This window comes from Emys orbicularis, chromosome 5, assembly GCF_028017835.1.
Source record: "Emys orbicularis isolate rEmyOrb1 chromosome 5, rEmyOrb1.hap1, whole genome shotgun sequence".
Taxonomy (NCBI): domain Eukaryota; kingdom Metazoa; phylum Chordata; order Testudines; family Emydidae; genus Emys; species Emys orbicularis.
In genome coordinates this window covers 74182332-74200113 of record NC_088687.1, presented here as the reverse complement: position 1 = coordinate 74200113, position 17782 = coordinate 74182332, and the positions used below count along the sequence as shown (strand labels likewise).

General features: G+C 41.1%; 1 protein-coding gene across 1 annotated transcript in view; it reads right to left on the bottom strand.

Annotated features, from left to right (window-relative positions):
• Positions 1-17013, bottom strand: part of GALNTL6 (polypeptide N-acetylgalactosaminyltransferase like 6) — a 976122-nt gene extending 959109 nt beyond the window's left edge. Inside the window, exon 1 of the mRNA XM_065405341.1 lies at positions 16861-17013. Within this exon, the coding sequence (XP_065261413.1) occupies positions 16861-17013 (153 nt within the window). The remainder of the gene's footprint in view (positions 1-16860) is intronic.
• Between the last annotated feature and the right edge of the window lie 769 nt (positions 17014-17782).

The following is a 17782-nucleotide window of genomic DNA, read 5'->3' as shown; positions in this document are numbered from 1 at the left end:
CACAGCACTCAAATGAGAAATCCAAACAATAATTAATACCTTGAAATGTATTTCTTTTTAGAGAGAGAGTGTGGTATGCTGAGAGACTGAATAGGGGAGATCTTTCCCCATTACATGACCAGTGTGTGTGTTTGTTTAACCTTTCTTGGAAATCTTTAGTACACGTTTAAATTGCCATAAAAATGGTTAATAAAATCAACAAGTGTGTTAAGCTGTAACTTTAAGAACTATCCTGAGCTGGAAGACAATGCAAAGTAGCTGAATCACAGCTGGAGCCCCAGGAAAAAAATCCTTCTGAGGCATTCATAGGTGCAGATTGCATTCACCTCTCTGGCTGACTAGTTTTCCTATCTGACCCGTGAGCTGAGATAGTTTCAGGGTAGGGTGGCAGGACTGTGCAAAAGGTAAAGCTCTTCTGTGCAAGAGACAGAGCTTTTTGTGGGGTCACTACCAGACTATGGAATAAACTCCTCCAGGAACTAAGGACCATAACAAACCTTCCAATTGCATGGTGCACTTTGACCTTGTCTTCTTTAACAGAAACACAAAATAGCAGTACACACACACACACACGCACACACACCAGTGCTTCATTTGTGCCATGGTTTGCTGGGGCTGACCCCAGACACCTCTAGGCTTGGTATTTCAAAGACCTCTGGGCTCCCGGTCAGCAGCTGCCACTCTCTGGCTGCCAGCAGCAGTGCAGAAGTAAGGGTAACAATGCACCACACGCCACCCTTCTGTGCTGCTGCTGGCAGAGGCATTGCCTTCAAAGCTGAGCACCCGGCCAGCAGCCGCCATTCTCCAGCCACCTACCTTGAGCCTTGACACCTCTTTCATTACAAATTAAGCACTGACACACACATATTTAAACAGTCACTACCAAAACCAAACACTGAACACAATTTTCTCCTTAGGGAGAGGTTGAGAGAACCACATGACAGATGTTAGTCACACCGCCTAGTGGAGGGTGCTGGGATCGTCCACTGATGAGAGTAGTGTAAAAACATTTAGAATAGAATACCCTCATCTCATACATCCCACCCCTTCTTGGGAGATTAGCACTGCTGACAAGGATACCTGGGCAGTGTCTGCACTCCCCAGCCACACTGTCATTAGATCCAAAGCTAGTACACAAGGAGTTGGGAATGCTCCTTGCTTCTTCCCTACCTTGTGTAACCAGTCAGGGGCCTGTCACAATCTGGCTATAAGGTTAAAGTACACATGCTATCACTAACCACCTGTTTTCATACTCTTATTTCTCAAAATAAACTCTTATAATGCTCTTTTGTGGGGTGGGGGAGGAGGAATGGGTCCCAAAAACAGATTAACCCATCTTTTATTTTAAATAGAGCTGTGAAACATACGATAAATTCCTACTGTAGTTTCCTGTTCTGTCCTAAACTTTTGTGCGGTGTTGACATAGGTTGTTAAATGGTCACTATGTTTTAGCCCAGAACTGGATGTTTTTCAGTGGTGGATGAAGTAATGTGTGAACTGCATGGGCCAGATTCTCTAGTCCACTAAAACTAATTTGCACTGCATAAGCAGTATGAAGGGGCCTTAAATTCAGCCAAAGATGGCTAATGGGGAACCTATGTATGGGAACTCCCTGCTGCTATAAATCTGGTAGAGGTGGCTCTACTATCCTGTATGAGAGCTAGCCATTCCTTCTCAGTGTAATGATAAGGGGAGAGCATGTTGGAGACATTCCAAAAACAGGGTGTGCGGAGGAGAGGAAGGGGAGGGGGCGTTGCAGGAGAAAGTTCTACTCTGCCCAATTCTCCACTGGTATAAAGTCCTATGAGGAACCTTACACCAGTTGCGTAAGTTTGGGCTGCCCACGTACATCCCTAACTTGCACTGGGACCAGGTAGCTCTGATTCAGGGAGTTGCAAACAACTCTTGGACAGCGTGGACAATCAAGGGCCTATATATCTTGTATATTAGTTCAAGCTTATAGACCATTTGGAATCCTTCAGTGGGAAAGGCATTATGGAAATGTAAGTTCATAACTCGTATAGAACCAGTTTGTACAGTTCACTTTATATTTCTTTTTCACACAGTGCAATTGTAGAGGGCTTGGGCAGCTGACATGATTGTCAAATCAGGTATTTGTCATTGGAGAAATCAGGAGGTCAGGTCAGTGTTTGAGAAACTAGATATGAATAAGTTTGGAGGCCATTATCTAATCCATTAATTCAGTATTTTTAATAAGAGTAAGAAAAAACTCAGTTTAAGATCTGTTGATGCCATGTTAGAGAACTTATGAATGAGAAAGGCAGACAATTCTCAGTTAAATTCCTACCTACACTAAGTTTGCCTCCTGCCCCCTCCTAATATGGTATAGCTACATCTGTTGAGCAAGCTTTCTCCTCCCCTTCAGAATACTATTCTATAAGTAATGCTTGACAAGCTGTACAAATGTCCCCAGAAGAAAGTTCATTCCCTCCTCCATAATTGCAGAACTATTTTCAGGAAGGTTCCAGCAGAAGAACCTTCTCCAAAAAATGGCAGCACAAGGTCCTGTACATCATGTCTAGCAAGTCATGAATCATAAGAGACTTGGGCTTGCCAGTACACCATACTCTGAGGTATCTCTGTTAAAACATTTTCAGACGGGAGCTGGTATAATAGGCTGAGATCATGTCAACCAAAGACAAGGGAAAGAGTTTACTGGACTGGTTCCATCCGCCCCCCCCCCCATTGCCCCCTGCCCCAAAAAAAGCTTTCAATTAATTTTGAGGGATGGGCAAAGATATATGCTACATCTTATTTTAGTCAGCCTAGTCTGCTCCACCTGACTGGCTGAGGGTCAGGTAGGGTAGGTGTGGGAATCTTAATTGAGAATTTCCCAAGTTGCTTTGTGATTAAATTATCAACCTTCAAATTCACATGTTTCTGCAGTGTGTTTTACCTTGTTTAATGTGACCATTCAAACATGCCCCTCTCCTAGGCCCCAATCGAGCAAAGCATTTAAATGTGTGCTTAACTTTATGAAGATAGAGTTATATCACTGAAGTCAATACAGACCTAAGTGTTTGGCTGGATCAGGGCCATAAATGTAGCTATTTTTTTGACATTTTTAATATAGCTGAGCTGTTCTTCTTCTAACTTATGTCCCGATTCTGTACTGTGCTCCCTGTGGACAGACACCTGAGCCCACAATAGCTCACTGACTTCAATGGATCTCTGTACGGATGCAGGGGTCCACCTGCTCTGAGTTCAGTGCAGGATCAGGGCCTTAGATTCTTCATAGGGGAAATGTTTTGGATTATTTTTAGATTTTTTTCCTAGAAAAAATTATCAAGAATTAATTAATCTAAAATAGACAGGGGGAAATGTTAACAGAGGTTGTATAATAAACATAGATAAAATTTAAATTGGACTGAAGTTTAGATATAGAAAATAGTCATTTCATCTTCAAAATTATACCCTTTTGGGTAATATCCCTGCAAATAGATAGGTACCAAATTAGCCACAGGAGTACATCCTCTGGTATACTGAATTAAACATAAAAATATTGTTAGGTGCCAAAAGTAAAAGTAATAAAAGTTCTATCATTTTAAAATGAGACTTTTTAAGATCACACCAAGATGTACAGGCACGCAAAAGTAGATATAACACATTTTACTCCTTTAACTGCATTTTTAACTATTTATACTGCAGGTGAAATTCAACCATGTACAGACAGCCAGTAGACAGCACTTTATAGAATTTAAGCTCTGCATTGTGACTGCCAGGCAGGCTAGGAGTCACTGGATCTGCATTTATACACTTTCAAGGTTCATCTGCATTAACGTTCTCTCTCTCACTCACTATCAAGATACTGACTCCTGACTCTAATCAGTCCATGATGCCAACTTCCACTACCCATTTGTTAAATTATCAAGCAAGCACATTTGTGCTTTCTCTGATGATACCTCGCAGGCTGGGGCGCAGCTCCCCATAAACGTTGCCAAAACTACCTAATTATCCTGCTTCAAAACTTTCCTTTGCCATGATGCCTGCAAAAACCTGACAATGGTTAGGCCACTGGTACACTGAGATCACAGCCTATCATGCAGACCAATATTGTCTCATTGTTTCCTTGTATTTCCCCATCTGTTTCCATCTTTTATCTCTCGTCTTATACTTACAGTAAGTTGTAAGCGCTTCGGGGCAGGAACTGTCTTTTTGTTCTGTATTTGTACAGTGTCGAGCACAATGACTGGAGGTCCTAGGTGCTTTGATACTACAAATCAATAAATAATAATTTTGAAGGGATGTTCCATACGAAAAAGGCTGAAAGTTTTTAATATGCAAATAGCTGAACATTCTATCACACTTTGAGAGGAAAAACTATTATTTCATTAACAGACAATCAACACTTCTCTTAGTAGGCCACAGGGTCAAAGAACATCAAAAGTTACTCCATTCTCTATAGGGCCCCTTGCAGGTCAGTAGACGGAGAAAATGAATTGCCAAGTAGTAGTGGAATGTGCTATCCAGCTTCCACTATACCAGTAGTAAAAAGAATATAAGATGGCTCTTTTGAGATGTTTGCTATGGGCCACCAAAAAAAATTAAAAAATAAAATAGGGCATAAAATGTTTTTTTCACTCAACTTGCTGGTTCTCTGTGATGCAGGCAAGACTACTTTGGAAAAACTCTGTAAAGCTTGTTCCTGTTTTCATGATTTTACTTGTGGCTTACAATAGTATCTCATATTAGAATATAAACAACAAATCAATGCACAGTAGAAAATAAATTACTGCAAACATTCTGGACATTTGGGGAAATCCTCACTAATTTTTCTACAAATTTGTGAAAAACCATCCCAGCATATTTTTCCAAATGCCCTGTAGTTTTCTATTTTCCCTGGCTATTGCTGAGTTCTCAACAGCTGCCACATTTGCCTATACAGCCCCTGAGTTATCATTATCTCACCTGGAGCTTTACAAAATACTTTGGGATAAAAAGTGGCTAGAGAAAGGGGAAGCATAGACTTATCGACACACAAAGTTGTCGTAATGTAACTAAAGGTGTGACTTAAAACTGTATGTGCATACTCTTACATTGCTTATATCCTGTATCTTAGAAAGAAAGGACAAACTAGAGAGGAAGGCTATTCGTGTTGGACTTCAGAGACCCAGACTCATTTCTTTGCTCTGCCACAGAGTTCCTGTGTGCCCTTGGGCAAGTCAATTAGCCTATGCCTCAGTTGTGCATCTGGGAAGTTGGGACAGTAGTAATTCTCTGTCTCACAGAGGTGTTGTGAGCATAAATACCCTAAAGTGATTGTGATGTGCTCAGATACTATGGTGATGGGGATCATATAAGTACCATAGACAGACATATCAGTTCAGCCTGCCCAAGCTAAACTGACAATCAATTTGGAACCAACCTAAGTATGTCCACATAGGAGTTTGAACCAGTTGAATTAAACCATTGTAAGTTTGCACAAGGCATTAGATTTGGGAGAGTTGCAGTGTTGGTGATGGAGGAAAGAGCAGGAGCAGGGAGAACTAGGTGACTTCTTTAATGACCCCTGCCAACCTACCTTCCTTACCTGCTTTACTCATGACAAAGCCCTGCTTACTAGTGTACTGGTGGGAGCTAACTTAAGTACCCACTCATTCTAGTGCACCTAGGGAGCTAACTTAAGTACCCACTCATCTCTGATCTGTTCTGCTCTTGTGCACAGCAGAACATTGTGGAACACAGGCAGATGCAGTCTCCAGCAGCAGATGCTGGACACCCAGAGAAGCAAAAAAGTTGAAGCACTCTTTCCCATAGACTCTCCAATGTGGGGAAGCCAGATAGACAGAGTGGGGAGGAGGAGGAAAAGAGAGAAACAGTGAAAAGGATATGCAAATAATAGGAGGAGGGAAATGATATGAGAGACTGGGGGGGAAAGGCAACAGAGAATCCTGTGGCACCTTTAAGACTAACAGATGTATTGGAGCATAAGCTTTCGTGGGTGAATGCCCACTTCGTCAGATGCAGGGAAAAGAATTCAAGTCAGTAGGGTAAAAAGAGATTTGAGCAACCAAAAGGAGGGAGACTTGGAGGTGAGAGGATGATTTAAACAAATAGAATAGGGGTTATAGGAGGCTTCTAGAAAATAAGAATAAAGAGGAGTTACTTGACTTGTATAGTAACTTGAGTTCTTCAAGATATGTGGTTCCTACCTGTATTCCATTATGGGTGCACTTGTGCTTTATGCACCTGAGACCAGAAGATTTTTGCTAGCAGTGTCTGTTAGTCCATGCCTGTGCCCTTCTCCTTCTTGTGCTCCAAAGAGAGGACATATGTCATGGTGCAGAACAACCACCTCTCTGGTTTCTTCTCTACCATGAATCTTGCATAAAGGATCCAAAGCAGAGATGATGGTGGGTGGGTAGCAGAACACAGACAGGGACCACACATCTTGAAGAATTTCAGTTACTTCATGAGGTAAGTAACTTCTCCTCCCCCTTCAAGTGATAGTCCCTCTGTGTATTCCACTGTAAGTGACTGACAAGCAGAGCTCATTAAAGGAAGGTACAAGGACTTCTGTGGTATCGATGACAGGAGGGCTTCTGTGCCAAAAGAAGCATCAGCTGAAGAAACTTGCAACAGGGTGTAATGTCTCATGAAGGTATGGACAGAATGCCATGTTGTAGCTTTACAGATGTCAGTAAGAGGAACATCTCAAAGTAAGATTACCAAAGCGGCTTCGGCCCTAATTGAGAGTCTAAGCAATTTCCTAAAAGATTTTGTTCTTTGTAGGTAAAATGCCAAAGCTCAACAGATCAGCTCACCTACCTGTCTAGCTGAGGTGATGGTGACCGGAACCTTCACAGATAGGTGGATCAAAGAACATGAGGCCAGTGGTTTGAATGGAGGCCTTGTTAATTCTGAAAGGACCAGATTGAAGCCCCATGATGGAGTAGGTTTCATTATAGCAAGGAAAGGCTATGACCAGACCTTTCAGACATTGTACAGATGGGTGAGGATGGAGTGGTCGTAAATTATGGAATAGCAGGCAGAAAAAGCTGTTGTGTGTACCCAGATCTAAAGTCTTTAAAGAAAGAGTATATTAAAACATGATGGGGATGTCAGAGAGTCATCAGATAGTACTGATACCAGACAGAACCTTTTCCATTTCTCCACGTAGCACTTTCTAGTGGACTCCTTCCTATTATAGCTAAGGATAGCCTCAACCATTTGTGAATGTGTCCTTTTTAGAGTCAAAACCCATCCAAATACCAGACTGTCAGGTGGCGGGAAGCTGTATTGTGATGCCTGACCTTGCCTGTCCTAAGTGAACAAGTCCAGGAAGGATTGGATACCAGTGTATGAACATGTTGACATCTGAAAAATATTGGGCAAGCAGAATGGTCTGGACCATCTGGGAGCAATCAGGACGACCAACACTCCATCTAGTTTGATCGGTTGTCCCAACCAAATGACTAGGAGTGAGTCTTCCTGACCTTGAGCTCCTCTGGAACAGTAGATCATGCATTTTCAGTCCTTGTGAGATGCAGACAGATACTAGGAGGGAACATGCCCTCCCCCCCCCCAAATTGGGAAAATATGTCTATACTATGGAATCATGTAGCTCCCATTCATGGTCCTTGGAAAACTGTCCGCTGAGGCTGCCTACCAGTGTGTTATGTATCCCTGAGAGCTGCACTGACAACAGAGTGATCTGGTGGCAAATACACCAGTTCCAAAGATTGACAGCTTCTATACATAGAGGTACAGATATCACACCCCCTTGTTTGTTGATGTACAATACTGTAATCATGTTTGACATCACCTGATATACAAGATCTGTATGAATGGCAGGAATCACTTGCAGGCTTCACAGACTGCACACAGTTATAGTTAAGTGCATCCGGGACTCTTGGGAAGTCCATGTCCCTTAGAGTGGGGTGTCTATCTAGATAAGTATATCACACAAGGAGGCATCTGTGATTAATGTCTTCTGAGGCAGGGGGTCTTGTTCTCCCACCAGGCTAGAGAAGCTTGCATTGTGTGTGGAAATCAATGCTAGCTTTTTCATACTCAGCATATATACTGTTCAAAGCCAATCCTGGAGGCAACAAACGCAAAGTCCCATGAAGGGTGTCACACAGGTGCAGGAAGATATGTAACCTAGGAGAATAAGACTGAATGGATTGATGTCTGTGGGCTCAGCTGATGTTAAGTGACAAGTTCTTTATAGATTGGAATCCATCCTGAGGAAGGTATGCCTTGGCACTGATCGAGTCCAATGTTGCCCCAACAAAATCTACAGTCTGTCTATAATCTAAAATGGACTTTTTTATACAGAAAATTTTATGTAGATTCCCAGTGAACTCAGAATATTGACCAAAGTTGAGATTGCTGTCAGTTCCTTTTGATGAGATCGCCCCCTCAGTAATCAGTCATTAGAAATGAGCTGCCATGACTGAAACTACTTTTGTAAATATCCTTGGCATAGTTGCAGGGCTGAAGGGAAGCATGTATATTGATAATGGTATGGACATACAGTGAACCTTAGGCATCTTCTGTGGGAGGAATGGATGTCTATATAGAAGTAGGCAGCTTTCATACGGAGAGCTGTGAATCAGTAGTATTTGTTCAGTGAGGGAATTATTGAATCTGAACCTCAGTCTGCAGATACAATCATGGAGCTGTCTGAGATCCAAGATGAGACTCCATCCTACCTTCTTTTTGGGGATGAGGAAATATTTTGAGTAAAAATTCCTTTCCCCAGTATTACAACAGTACTGCCTCTATTGCTCACAGATGAAGCAGAGCATCTAGTTCTTGACTGTGCATCCTTTGGCAAGAGGGGTCCCTGAAGAGGAACAGGGAAAGGAACTCTATAGTGTAGGCAGTATGAATCATGTCAAGAACCCATTTGACTGTTGTTATCTGACAAGCTTGGAAGAAAAGAGACAGATGGCCACCAAAATTGGGTATCATAAGTTTGGGTAGATGGACATCGTATCTGGAGTGGTTCACAGCTCTCGGAAGTCCGAAAGTGTTTCTTAGTGGCAGGTTAGGGTTGGAAGGACGAAGAAGGGGAAATGTGTTTACTGCAACCTCTGTCATTTCCCTAGTGATTCATAACCCCTTTATCATTAAAGCATTGAGGTGCCAGTCATTGCTTATATGGTTCTGGCCTGTGGAATTTCCTCCTTGGTGTTGGAGTATAGATCCCTAGTGAGTAGAGGGTTGCCCTTGAGTCTTTCAATAAGTGTAACGAATCAGTTGTCTTCCCACTGAATAAATTGTTCCCTTCAGAAACAAATCCTCCACAGTAGGTTGGACTTCCCTGGAAAATCCTGAGGACTAAAGCCACAATGTCCTACTCACGACAGTAGCTGTTGCCATCAAACAGGAGGCTGTGTCTGCTGCATTGACTGAGGCTTGAAGAGATGACCTGGCAGGTTGCCTTCCTCAATGGCAGCTTGGAACTGTGCTCTGTCCTCCTGCAGGACCTTGTTAATTATTCCAAGTTTGCAGAATTTACTAACAAAGTTGTATTTAGATATTAATGCCCCTGACAGAATGTTATGTGGAACTATTGGCTGGGTGAAGTAAAAGCTTTCCTCATGAACAGGTCCAAGCCTTCAGCTCCCTTATTGGAAGGGATGGATTTGGGCTGATATTGCCGGTTTCTTTCAGAGACTGCTTGGCTTACTAAGGAGTTCAGAGCAGGGTGTGTAAATAAAAATTCTGCTCCCTTGGCTGGTACAAAGTATTTATTTTCTGTCCTCTTTGGAGTGGGACTACATATGGCTGGAGTATGCCAGACCACCCTGCCAGATTCTGAAATAGCTTCATTAACAGGCAGTGCCTTGCTAGGTCCGATGTGCTACAGAATGTCGAGGAGTTTGAGATGTCTCCTGCATTTCCTCCAGGGGAATGAGGAACATGTCAATGACCAACCTTAATAGGTCTTGGAATTGCCTGTAATCAGGTGGAGAAAGTGAGGCCAGCACAACTGCCTTATCGGGGGATGATGATGATGATAACCCCATCGGTTCCGATTCATCTTCCTCTTCCATTAGTTCCTAAGCAGGTTCAGATTCCTCTCTCTAAGGAGAGGAATATCGTGATTTCCAGTAGGTTGTTCTGACACAGGACAGCATATGTATAGGTCACATGGTCCTCACTACAGCCATTAAAAAGGGTCAAATGGTGGTTGAGATAGCCCCCATAGAATAGATCTCACACCATTGGTCCCAACATGTGTGCATTGTATTACAAGAATGGAAAGGAGTTCAAGAGAGAATCTAAATCTTATATCTGGACTAACCTCCTGACTCCTCCTTACTGGAGGCAGTGATGGTCTCTTGCCCAAGTTCGATGCACCTGAGGAGGAAAAGATAGATCCCAATTCCATGGGTGGTGTTATTGGAACCACGGAACTTGTGAGATCAGGGAGCAACTCTCTCTTTTGTGCCATGCTCCTGGTATGGTAGTATCGATCCTTGTGAGGATCGGATGGGAGACTCTACATCCTGGAGGATGACAATATCCTCATTGGTACTGTATCTCACTGCAGGTGTGTGGTGGCAAGGAGGACTCCTGTCTCTCTGTCTGGCAGAGTCGGCATTGTAAGAACTTTCAGCGCCAACAATTCCTTATTACAGTGTGACTATGCAATAGTTGATGAAAGAGAAGTATCAAGCTCCTCCCCCTTCAATACCATGGATGGTTCCATTCCAGCAGATGGCGCCAGTCTCAAATTACTCTTGCTCTTTAGAGCCAGGAGATTGGTACTGTGTCTGTTGTGAGTGCCTGAGCTTCCTTTTACCAAGGGCACAGAATCTCACCCAACTTTGATGGCATTGAAAAAGGGGTCATATCTTCTTGAAAGTGGACCTGGAGGAGGATTTCTTTGATCGTTCAGGAGTGTGTTTTCTACCCTCCTAAAGTTCCTGTGTGAAAGAGAGTCTTTAGGTCTACTCCTCTCAGACCTGGAATCTCAGTGCCTCCACCCGCTGTCTGACCCAGGTCAAACTAGGGCCTCATAGCACGATCCATAAGAGATCTTCAAAGTCTACACTCATGGGCTTGTTGAGTTCTGCTGTGGAAGGATCAGCAAACGCTGCACTTCAAGAGGATGTGAGTTTCCTCAAGGTAGTAAGAGGCACTTCAGATGGTTGCTGACAGGGAAGGCCTGGGGGCAGGAGAAACAGTTCTTGAATCCCAGGCATTCGGGTCACCCTGTTCAGAAGGGGGGGGGGGGAAACAGAGGGAACACCCAAGCCCTAAACTTATGCAAACTAAGTACTAAGAAATAGCTAAAGCTATCTAAAAGTATTAAAGGAACTTTTTTACAATTTTAACTGTAAATAAGCTGAAGAAAGTATCAAGTGCTGCAGACACTGAATGGTTCCGTCTCAGACCATGGACAGCAGAATGGAACTGGAGAGTCAGTTGGTCTGCATCGCCCCTTATGTCCTTGGTTCGGAGCAGTAGGGTGCAGGCATTACTAACAAAAATCTTCCACATGAGCACGCACAATGGAATACACAAAGATCATCACTTGAAGGTGGGGTTTTAATTTACCATGTTACCTTCTCCACCCCACCTCTCCCTCCCCGCGCCCCCAAAAAACCCCACAACCAACAATAAAAAATAACAGTAATTTTCAACACGTATCTATCTTTGGGATACCTTGACTATGAAAGGCATTACAGGAAAGTCTATCCCATGGAATCATTTTTCCTACATTAAAGAATAGTTGCATAGAATAAACATGGATAAAACTTTATTACAGGTTCATAAAACTGTGTTACAAAGATACCATTTGTGACAGGTTGTCCCCCACTGACGGGGTGCCACCTGATGTCCTGGAGTCCCACTAAGCCCTCCCGTTCCACCAGCCTGGGCTCTTTCACCCTGTGCTTGGCCAGGCCCTCAAGCCTCCTCTAGCCCACAAACAAGTAGGGACATGCCCATCTGCAGAAAGACACAGACACTGAAATCAGCGCTGCATGGGAAGAATCAACTAGGGGATTGCCCAGCACTCAAGTGCACTCCCCCTCTGGGGTGCAAACCCAAAATTGTATTGTCTTGCGCTGCACAGAAAACTGTACACCGTAAGCTCATGAAATTCGCTCCCTCCCTTGAAGATATGCACAGCTTTTTGCCTCCAGTTATGAATTTCACAAACTGGTTTAGAGAGAACAAAAAAAAATTAACTACAAAGGAAAGATTCTCAGTGATTATAAGGGATAGCAAACAGATCAAAGCAGATTATCTTAGTAAATAAAAACCGCAAACTGAGCTTAACACACTAGATACGTAGGTTATAAATTAGCAAATTCTCACCCTAAGTGATAAACAGGCTGGCAGATTCTTAAGGCACAAATTGCCTTGGGTTTCCCAGGTTTTCATACATAGGCTAAAGATCCTTCTAGTCTGGGACCATCACTTCCCACAGTTCAGTCCTCACTCCTCAGATGTTTCCAGGTGTGTTGTTGCAAAGAGAGTGAGGTACCCTCATGATGTCATTGTCCCCCTTTTATATCTTCTTCACACTTGCTGGAAAGCTCTTTTGCTGTGACCTGGGTCAAACAGTTCCCATTGTTTAGTGCTATCTCTGAGCGGTCTCTATTGTACACAGTTCCTGGGGTAATCCTTGTGCTTGTGTGCATTTCCTCAATAAGCCATTAACATTGTATGGCCTTTTTAACTGTTGCACCTGACCGTCTTCTTGTGGGTGTTTTCAACCTCACAACATGTTTCAGTAACACATACATAGCCAAACTTCATAACTTCACATACAACACATACAATCCAACGATTTATTAATGTCTACCAGATCAAGACTTCTAGAATGATACCTCGCAAGCTATACTTTCTATAAAACATACACTAATTACATGGCAGTGGTGAATACTGGGTTTCACACTATCCAAATTAATTAGCTCTGTATTAGCACTATATCATAGTGGCTACAGGAGTAAGCAACAACCAACACTCCAATAAGAGAAAATGAGAAGTGAAATTAAAAGAGTGAATCAGAGTAATTTAATATCCAAACTCCTTTCCTTGGGCAGGTGACAAGAAAAGATCAGACAAGACACTTAAAATCATGTATATGAATATTTCAGTGACAAACAATATGAAGGGACAGAATGAATGAGTTACAATAAAGTAAAGCCAACTGTAAAAACTGTAAATAGAACTCAAATACGCCATGATGTGTTAAGGAATTAACAAGGCTATTAAAAAAAGAGACAGACAACATGGTCTATTAAATGTATCTTGTTTCCATGGAATAAAAAGGAAGACTGATTTATAGAGAGTAAAAGAGAAATTCAATTTTATTTTTGAGATTCATATTTAGGGTTTCTTAACTGCCATTTAATTGTTAAACAGGATTTTTAGGGGGGATTTAATACTCTTTCCTGTCATTTCAGAACCCTTGGTCTGTGCCACTGTGCCTTTGGAGTCTCTGTTTAAATCCTGTACTTGTGATGATAATTGCTCAATGTGTGTTTATCAGCGAAGTGATAAATCTACCAAAACGTAAATAATCACTTCAGAAAACTACAAGAGACCAGAGAAATAAAACTGTATGAAACACTCAAGGATTAGTACTGCATATAAAATTAATGCACAATGACTAAAGTGATGATATACTCTGAATCAGTGTTGCCAGTATCGTATTTCCAACCTGATTTTGCATTTCCCTCTCATAAGAGCAAGCTTCGGTGTTAGCAATAGCTATGCAAGACTTCCATGATACAAGACTTTCACAATGTGATCTGATTAAGTTTAAGAGTGGCCTATTGAAATTCTATTACTAATTATTATTACTAGGAACTGTAAAACCATCATTTCACTGTAACATAGTCTATCAGCTCAGGTATATAAATAGCATAGATTTTCCCCACTTGCAACCATACCATACAGCAGGGCCTCTTTCCTATATATGGATAAAAACAGACACCTCATTAACCATGTGATCCATTTTGACTAGCTTTGTTGCCTGCTATTGTCATGATGTCAATGCTTCAGTCAGCCCACTATCATTCCTCGCACCCTATTCTGTCACTTGCAGATTCATGAGGTAATAATGGTTGACAGAACCTTCATTCAGCAAGTAAGTTGGAGGATGTCTGCTTTAAAAATTCATTGGTAATTTTTATGCAATATATAGAGTCAAAACACCATAAAACTATGCCGTTCCTCCAGTGAAGGACAGCTGATGCTTATTCCACCTAATGTTAGCCAAATTTTAACAAAGTAAGATATCAGCTCTAAAACTAGTACAGCCAATGTCAAAATATACTATAAAAATGTTGGACACATGTTTTATTCATGACAGCAAGAGTCACTCCTGATTCAGCCAATTGCTCACCTATTATTTTAAGGTCATAATTCCCTCTTCTTTCCCCCTCTTCCCAATCATATCCATATTATATAGTAACAGTCTAAATTTTTCCAAGTTATACATGCTTTCTCTGACATCACAACTAAAATAAATCACAGTTAACTTTTTCGATATCTTACTTAATTAAGCTTAAAATTAACTTGCAGCATTCATACTCATTATTGATCAGTTTAGAATGTTAATGTAAAAAGTCTGTAAGAAATATAGTTTCACAGCTAAACAGTTATTCTCTTTGTATAATTAATAGAAAAATGGGTCAGCAGATTGTTGACATTCTTTTACTAAATCTCTCCCCTGAGATTACATTACAATCTTCTTTTTTGCTTTATATTTTAAGTATTTAAGTTCTTTGGTTCAAAACTATTTGAATCCTTTGTTCCTTTTGTGCACCTTTGTCTATAATATAGCATACATTAAATCATGACATCAACTGGATGAGTTAAATGTATGGTAGTAACATTACTCACCTCCACCTCAACCTGCTGTTCTCATTTGTTATGACATCTTCAACAATGAACCTCACTTAGGACAATGATATTGGACTGCACGCAATTGAACAGATCCAGATAGTTTTGTAAAGTTGAAGTCAGCGCTGAAAGTTTCATTGCCACGTTTTATTGTTTTTACCATTAGTTTCCCGCAGTCACGTTGCTGTTCAATTAGCATTAGAAATAAAACTTACTCAATTTTAAAGTTGCTAAAATCTTATTAGTAAGACTCATTAGCTCTTCATACATTCCACCAGCTGATCTCTCAGAGGTGGCGAGTTCATTCTTGAAGTGTTTGTTCGTTTTAATTGTTTCCTTTTTTTGCTTATACATGTTGCTCTACTTAGGCTGTAATTTTTAAAACTAGAAAATATATCATATTTCTAGCCATAATTATTTAGAAAACAGAAACTGTTTTTGTGTGTCAGTCATTGAAAAGTGGATTTCACATAGAACACCTTACCTTCGTTAAATCACCAGCTGAAGAAGAAACTGAAAAGATTTTAAAGTGTTTTTTTTCTTGTAAACTACTGATAGCCATCAATCAATATTTTGGACTGTCTTTAGAAAAAAAATATTTCTAGCCCCTATAATCTGAGATCCAATGTATTTTAAAAAACCTGTAAAGACAAAGGATTCTTAAAATAGAGGAACTGACATTGATTTCCTATTATTATAAAGTAGTATCTTCATTCAGAGCATTTTACAACTATACATAATAGGTATGGTAATGTGAAGAGCAAACTTTAGTAGTAGCAAAACTGATTGTTAGTGATATATGTCATTGTTCAACTGACTAGGATGACAAATACATTCAATATGTGCAAATTGTACGATCTATATGGGTGATGACCCTTGAAATTAAGAATATTAATATACTAAGATGATACATGATGCTGTCTAATAAACTCATATCAAGGCTGTGGAAATGGTAAACAAGCTAAAAGATCAAATTAAACTTTTTTTTTTTAAATAACCAGCCTTAAAACATACCAGCGATTACACAGTGGAAACACAGCAGTGTTATGCAAAACAAGTGATTATGGAATTTAAGAGCAGTTAGTGATGAAAAAGCTTGCATTATAACAAACTCTCAATATATGTAATTTAATAAAAGTCTTATTGAGATTTATGAGCAATATATAAACCTAATGAGCTGAATGATATTAAGAAAAAACAGGTTATAACAACTGCTGCTAATAATAACTGATGACTGAAGGACTGTAAATTTGAAATATTTAAGTGCATATTATGACATCAAACACACAGCCTGATCTCTGTATACATTATCTATAGTTGTACCAGGCCATATTAACAACATTCAGTAGAAAGGAGAAGACTGACAGTCTCTTCTTTAAGTTTCTAGTAGAAAAAAGAAAAGCAGTTCCTAGCAGGAGAAGAGCAAATGGCAGTTAACTTGATTGGATGATGAGCAATTTTAATAGACACACTGCTGTATTTCCTTCTAGGAGGCATTACTGATTGCATGCTGGCTAGATGGAAGTTCTGATAATGTCTGCACTTTTTGTTTGCCCCTAGTGAATATTACAGACTTTGGGGGCCAAGTTTAGCCCAGATATAGCCACTGGACTGTGCCTGTCTACATCAGAGTGTGCATCTGGTCCCAGATTTTCATCATTGCATTCTGTAACTATTCATGCAAGTGTTCTTCTGAGAAACTTAAATCCGTAGATTAATTTACCTTCTACAACATCCTCGCTTAAGTTTTCTTGTATGATACATGCTTTCCTTTTCTCCACATTATATTTACCATTGGGATATCAAAGACGTCTTCAAGCTATTAAATATCATTTGGCATTCAAGCAATCTCAAGTTAAAAATGACACATGAGCATCATTAAGTGCAAACTAGCTTTTTATAGCAGCCACGGATCAAGCTAAATGATGCTTTTAAATCTTAATGGTTGGTTACTTAGCAAACAAAACTATATCCCCCCCCCCCCCCCAACACACACACACACACACACATCTCACTCACCTGCTGCTCTCCTGGCTCTGGGGATTTCACCAGGTGTTTATCCTTGTACAAAGACCACAGACCAATATTAGGCAGGAAAATTAAAGCCACCATGAACAACAACGTCATTTGCAAAAATCTCTTCTGTTTTCTCTTCATGGCAAATGGCAGCATATATAGAAGAAGATGAGCTATTCCTTGCTCTCAGGGCCAATTTCCTTTCCCCTCTGTCTCTCCGCGTCACCCCCAAACTGGGAGTCGGTTAGAAGAAACTTTTGTTACAAGCCTCGAGTCACCACCAATCCTCACAGTTCACAGGGGGAGTTTGTAACCTGCAGAACAAACGGAAACACAGATTCACTCAATTCCCCCACAAATGCGACTGAAATCATCGCCCATCGATTGAGGCTTTCCCGAGGAAACTGTGAAGCACATGATCGATCCACGTTAATATAAAACAGAGTAAATATGCTCGGGTACTAGACTGATCAGAAGTTATTGAGAAATTGATACGACAACAAATGGTTTGTGGGAAATTGGGTGGGAGCTGGGGGCCACGCGCGGTTAAAGCACGCAATTCCGCAACCCACTGATCACAGTGGGACTGCCAGGGAGCAATTTGCAAGCTCTTCCTTTGCGAGATGAAATGCTACCTCTGCCTCTAGCAGGACGAGACCATCTCCCCCATCAGAACAGCTGCTTCCCACCACGGAAGAAATCCGGAGCTACAAGGTGCAGCTCCAGCTGGGACCGAAGGAGGGAACAGGAACTCCAGTTTGAAAGGCGAGCTCTAAACTCCTTGATCCAAACACACCCCCCTCCAGAAACAGCCTCGGTTTCCCCTCCTCTCCCTCAAGTCTCAACTACATCAAGTGCACTTCGTGACAGAGGGAAAGAGCTCCCTTAAAGGATACAGCTGACATAATTACCAGCAAAATACCAA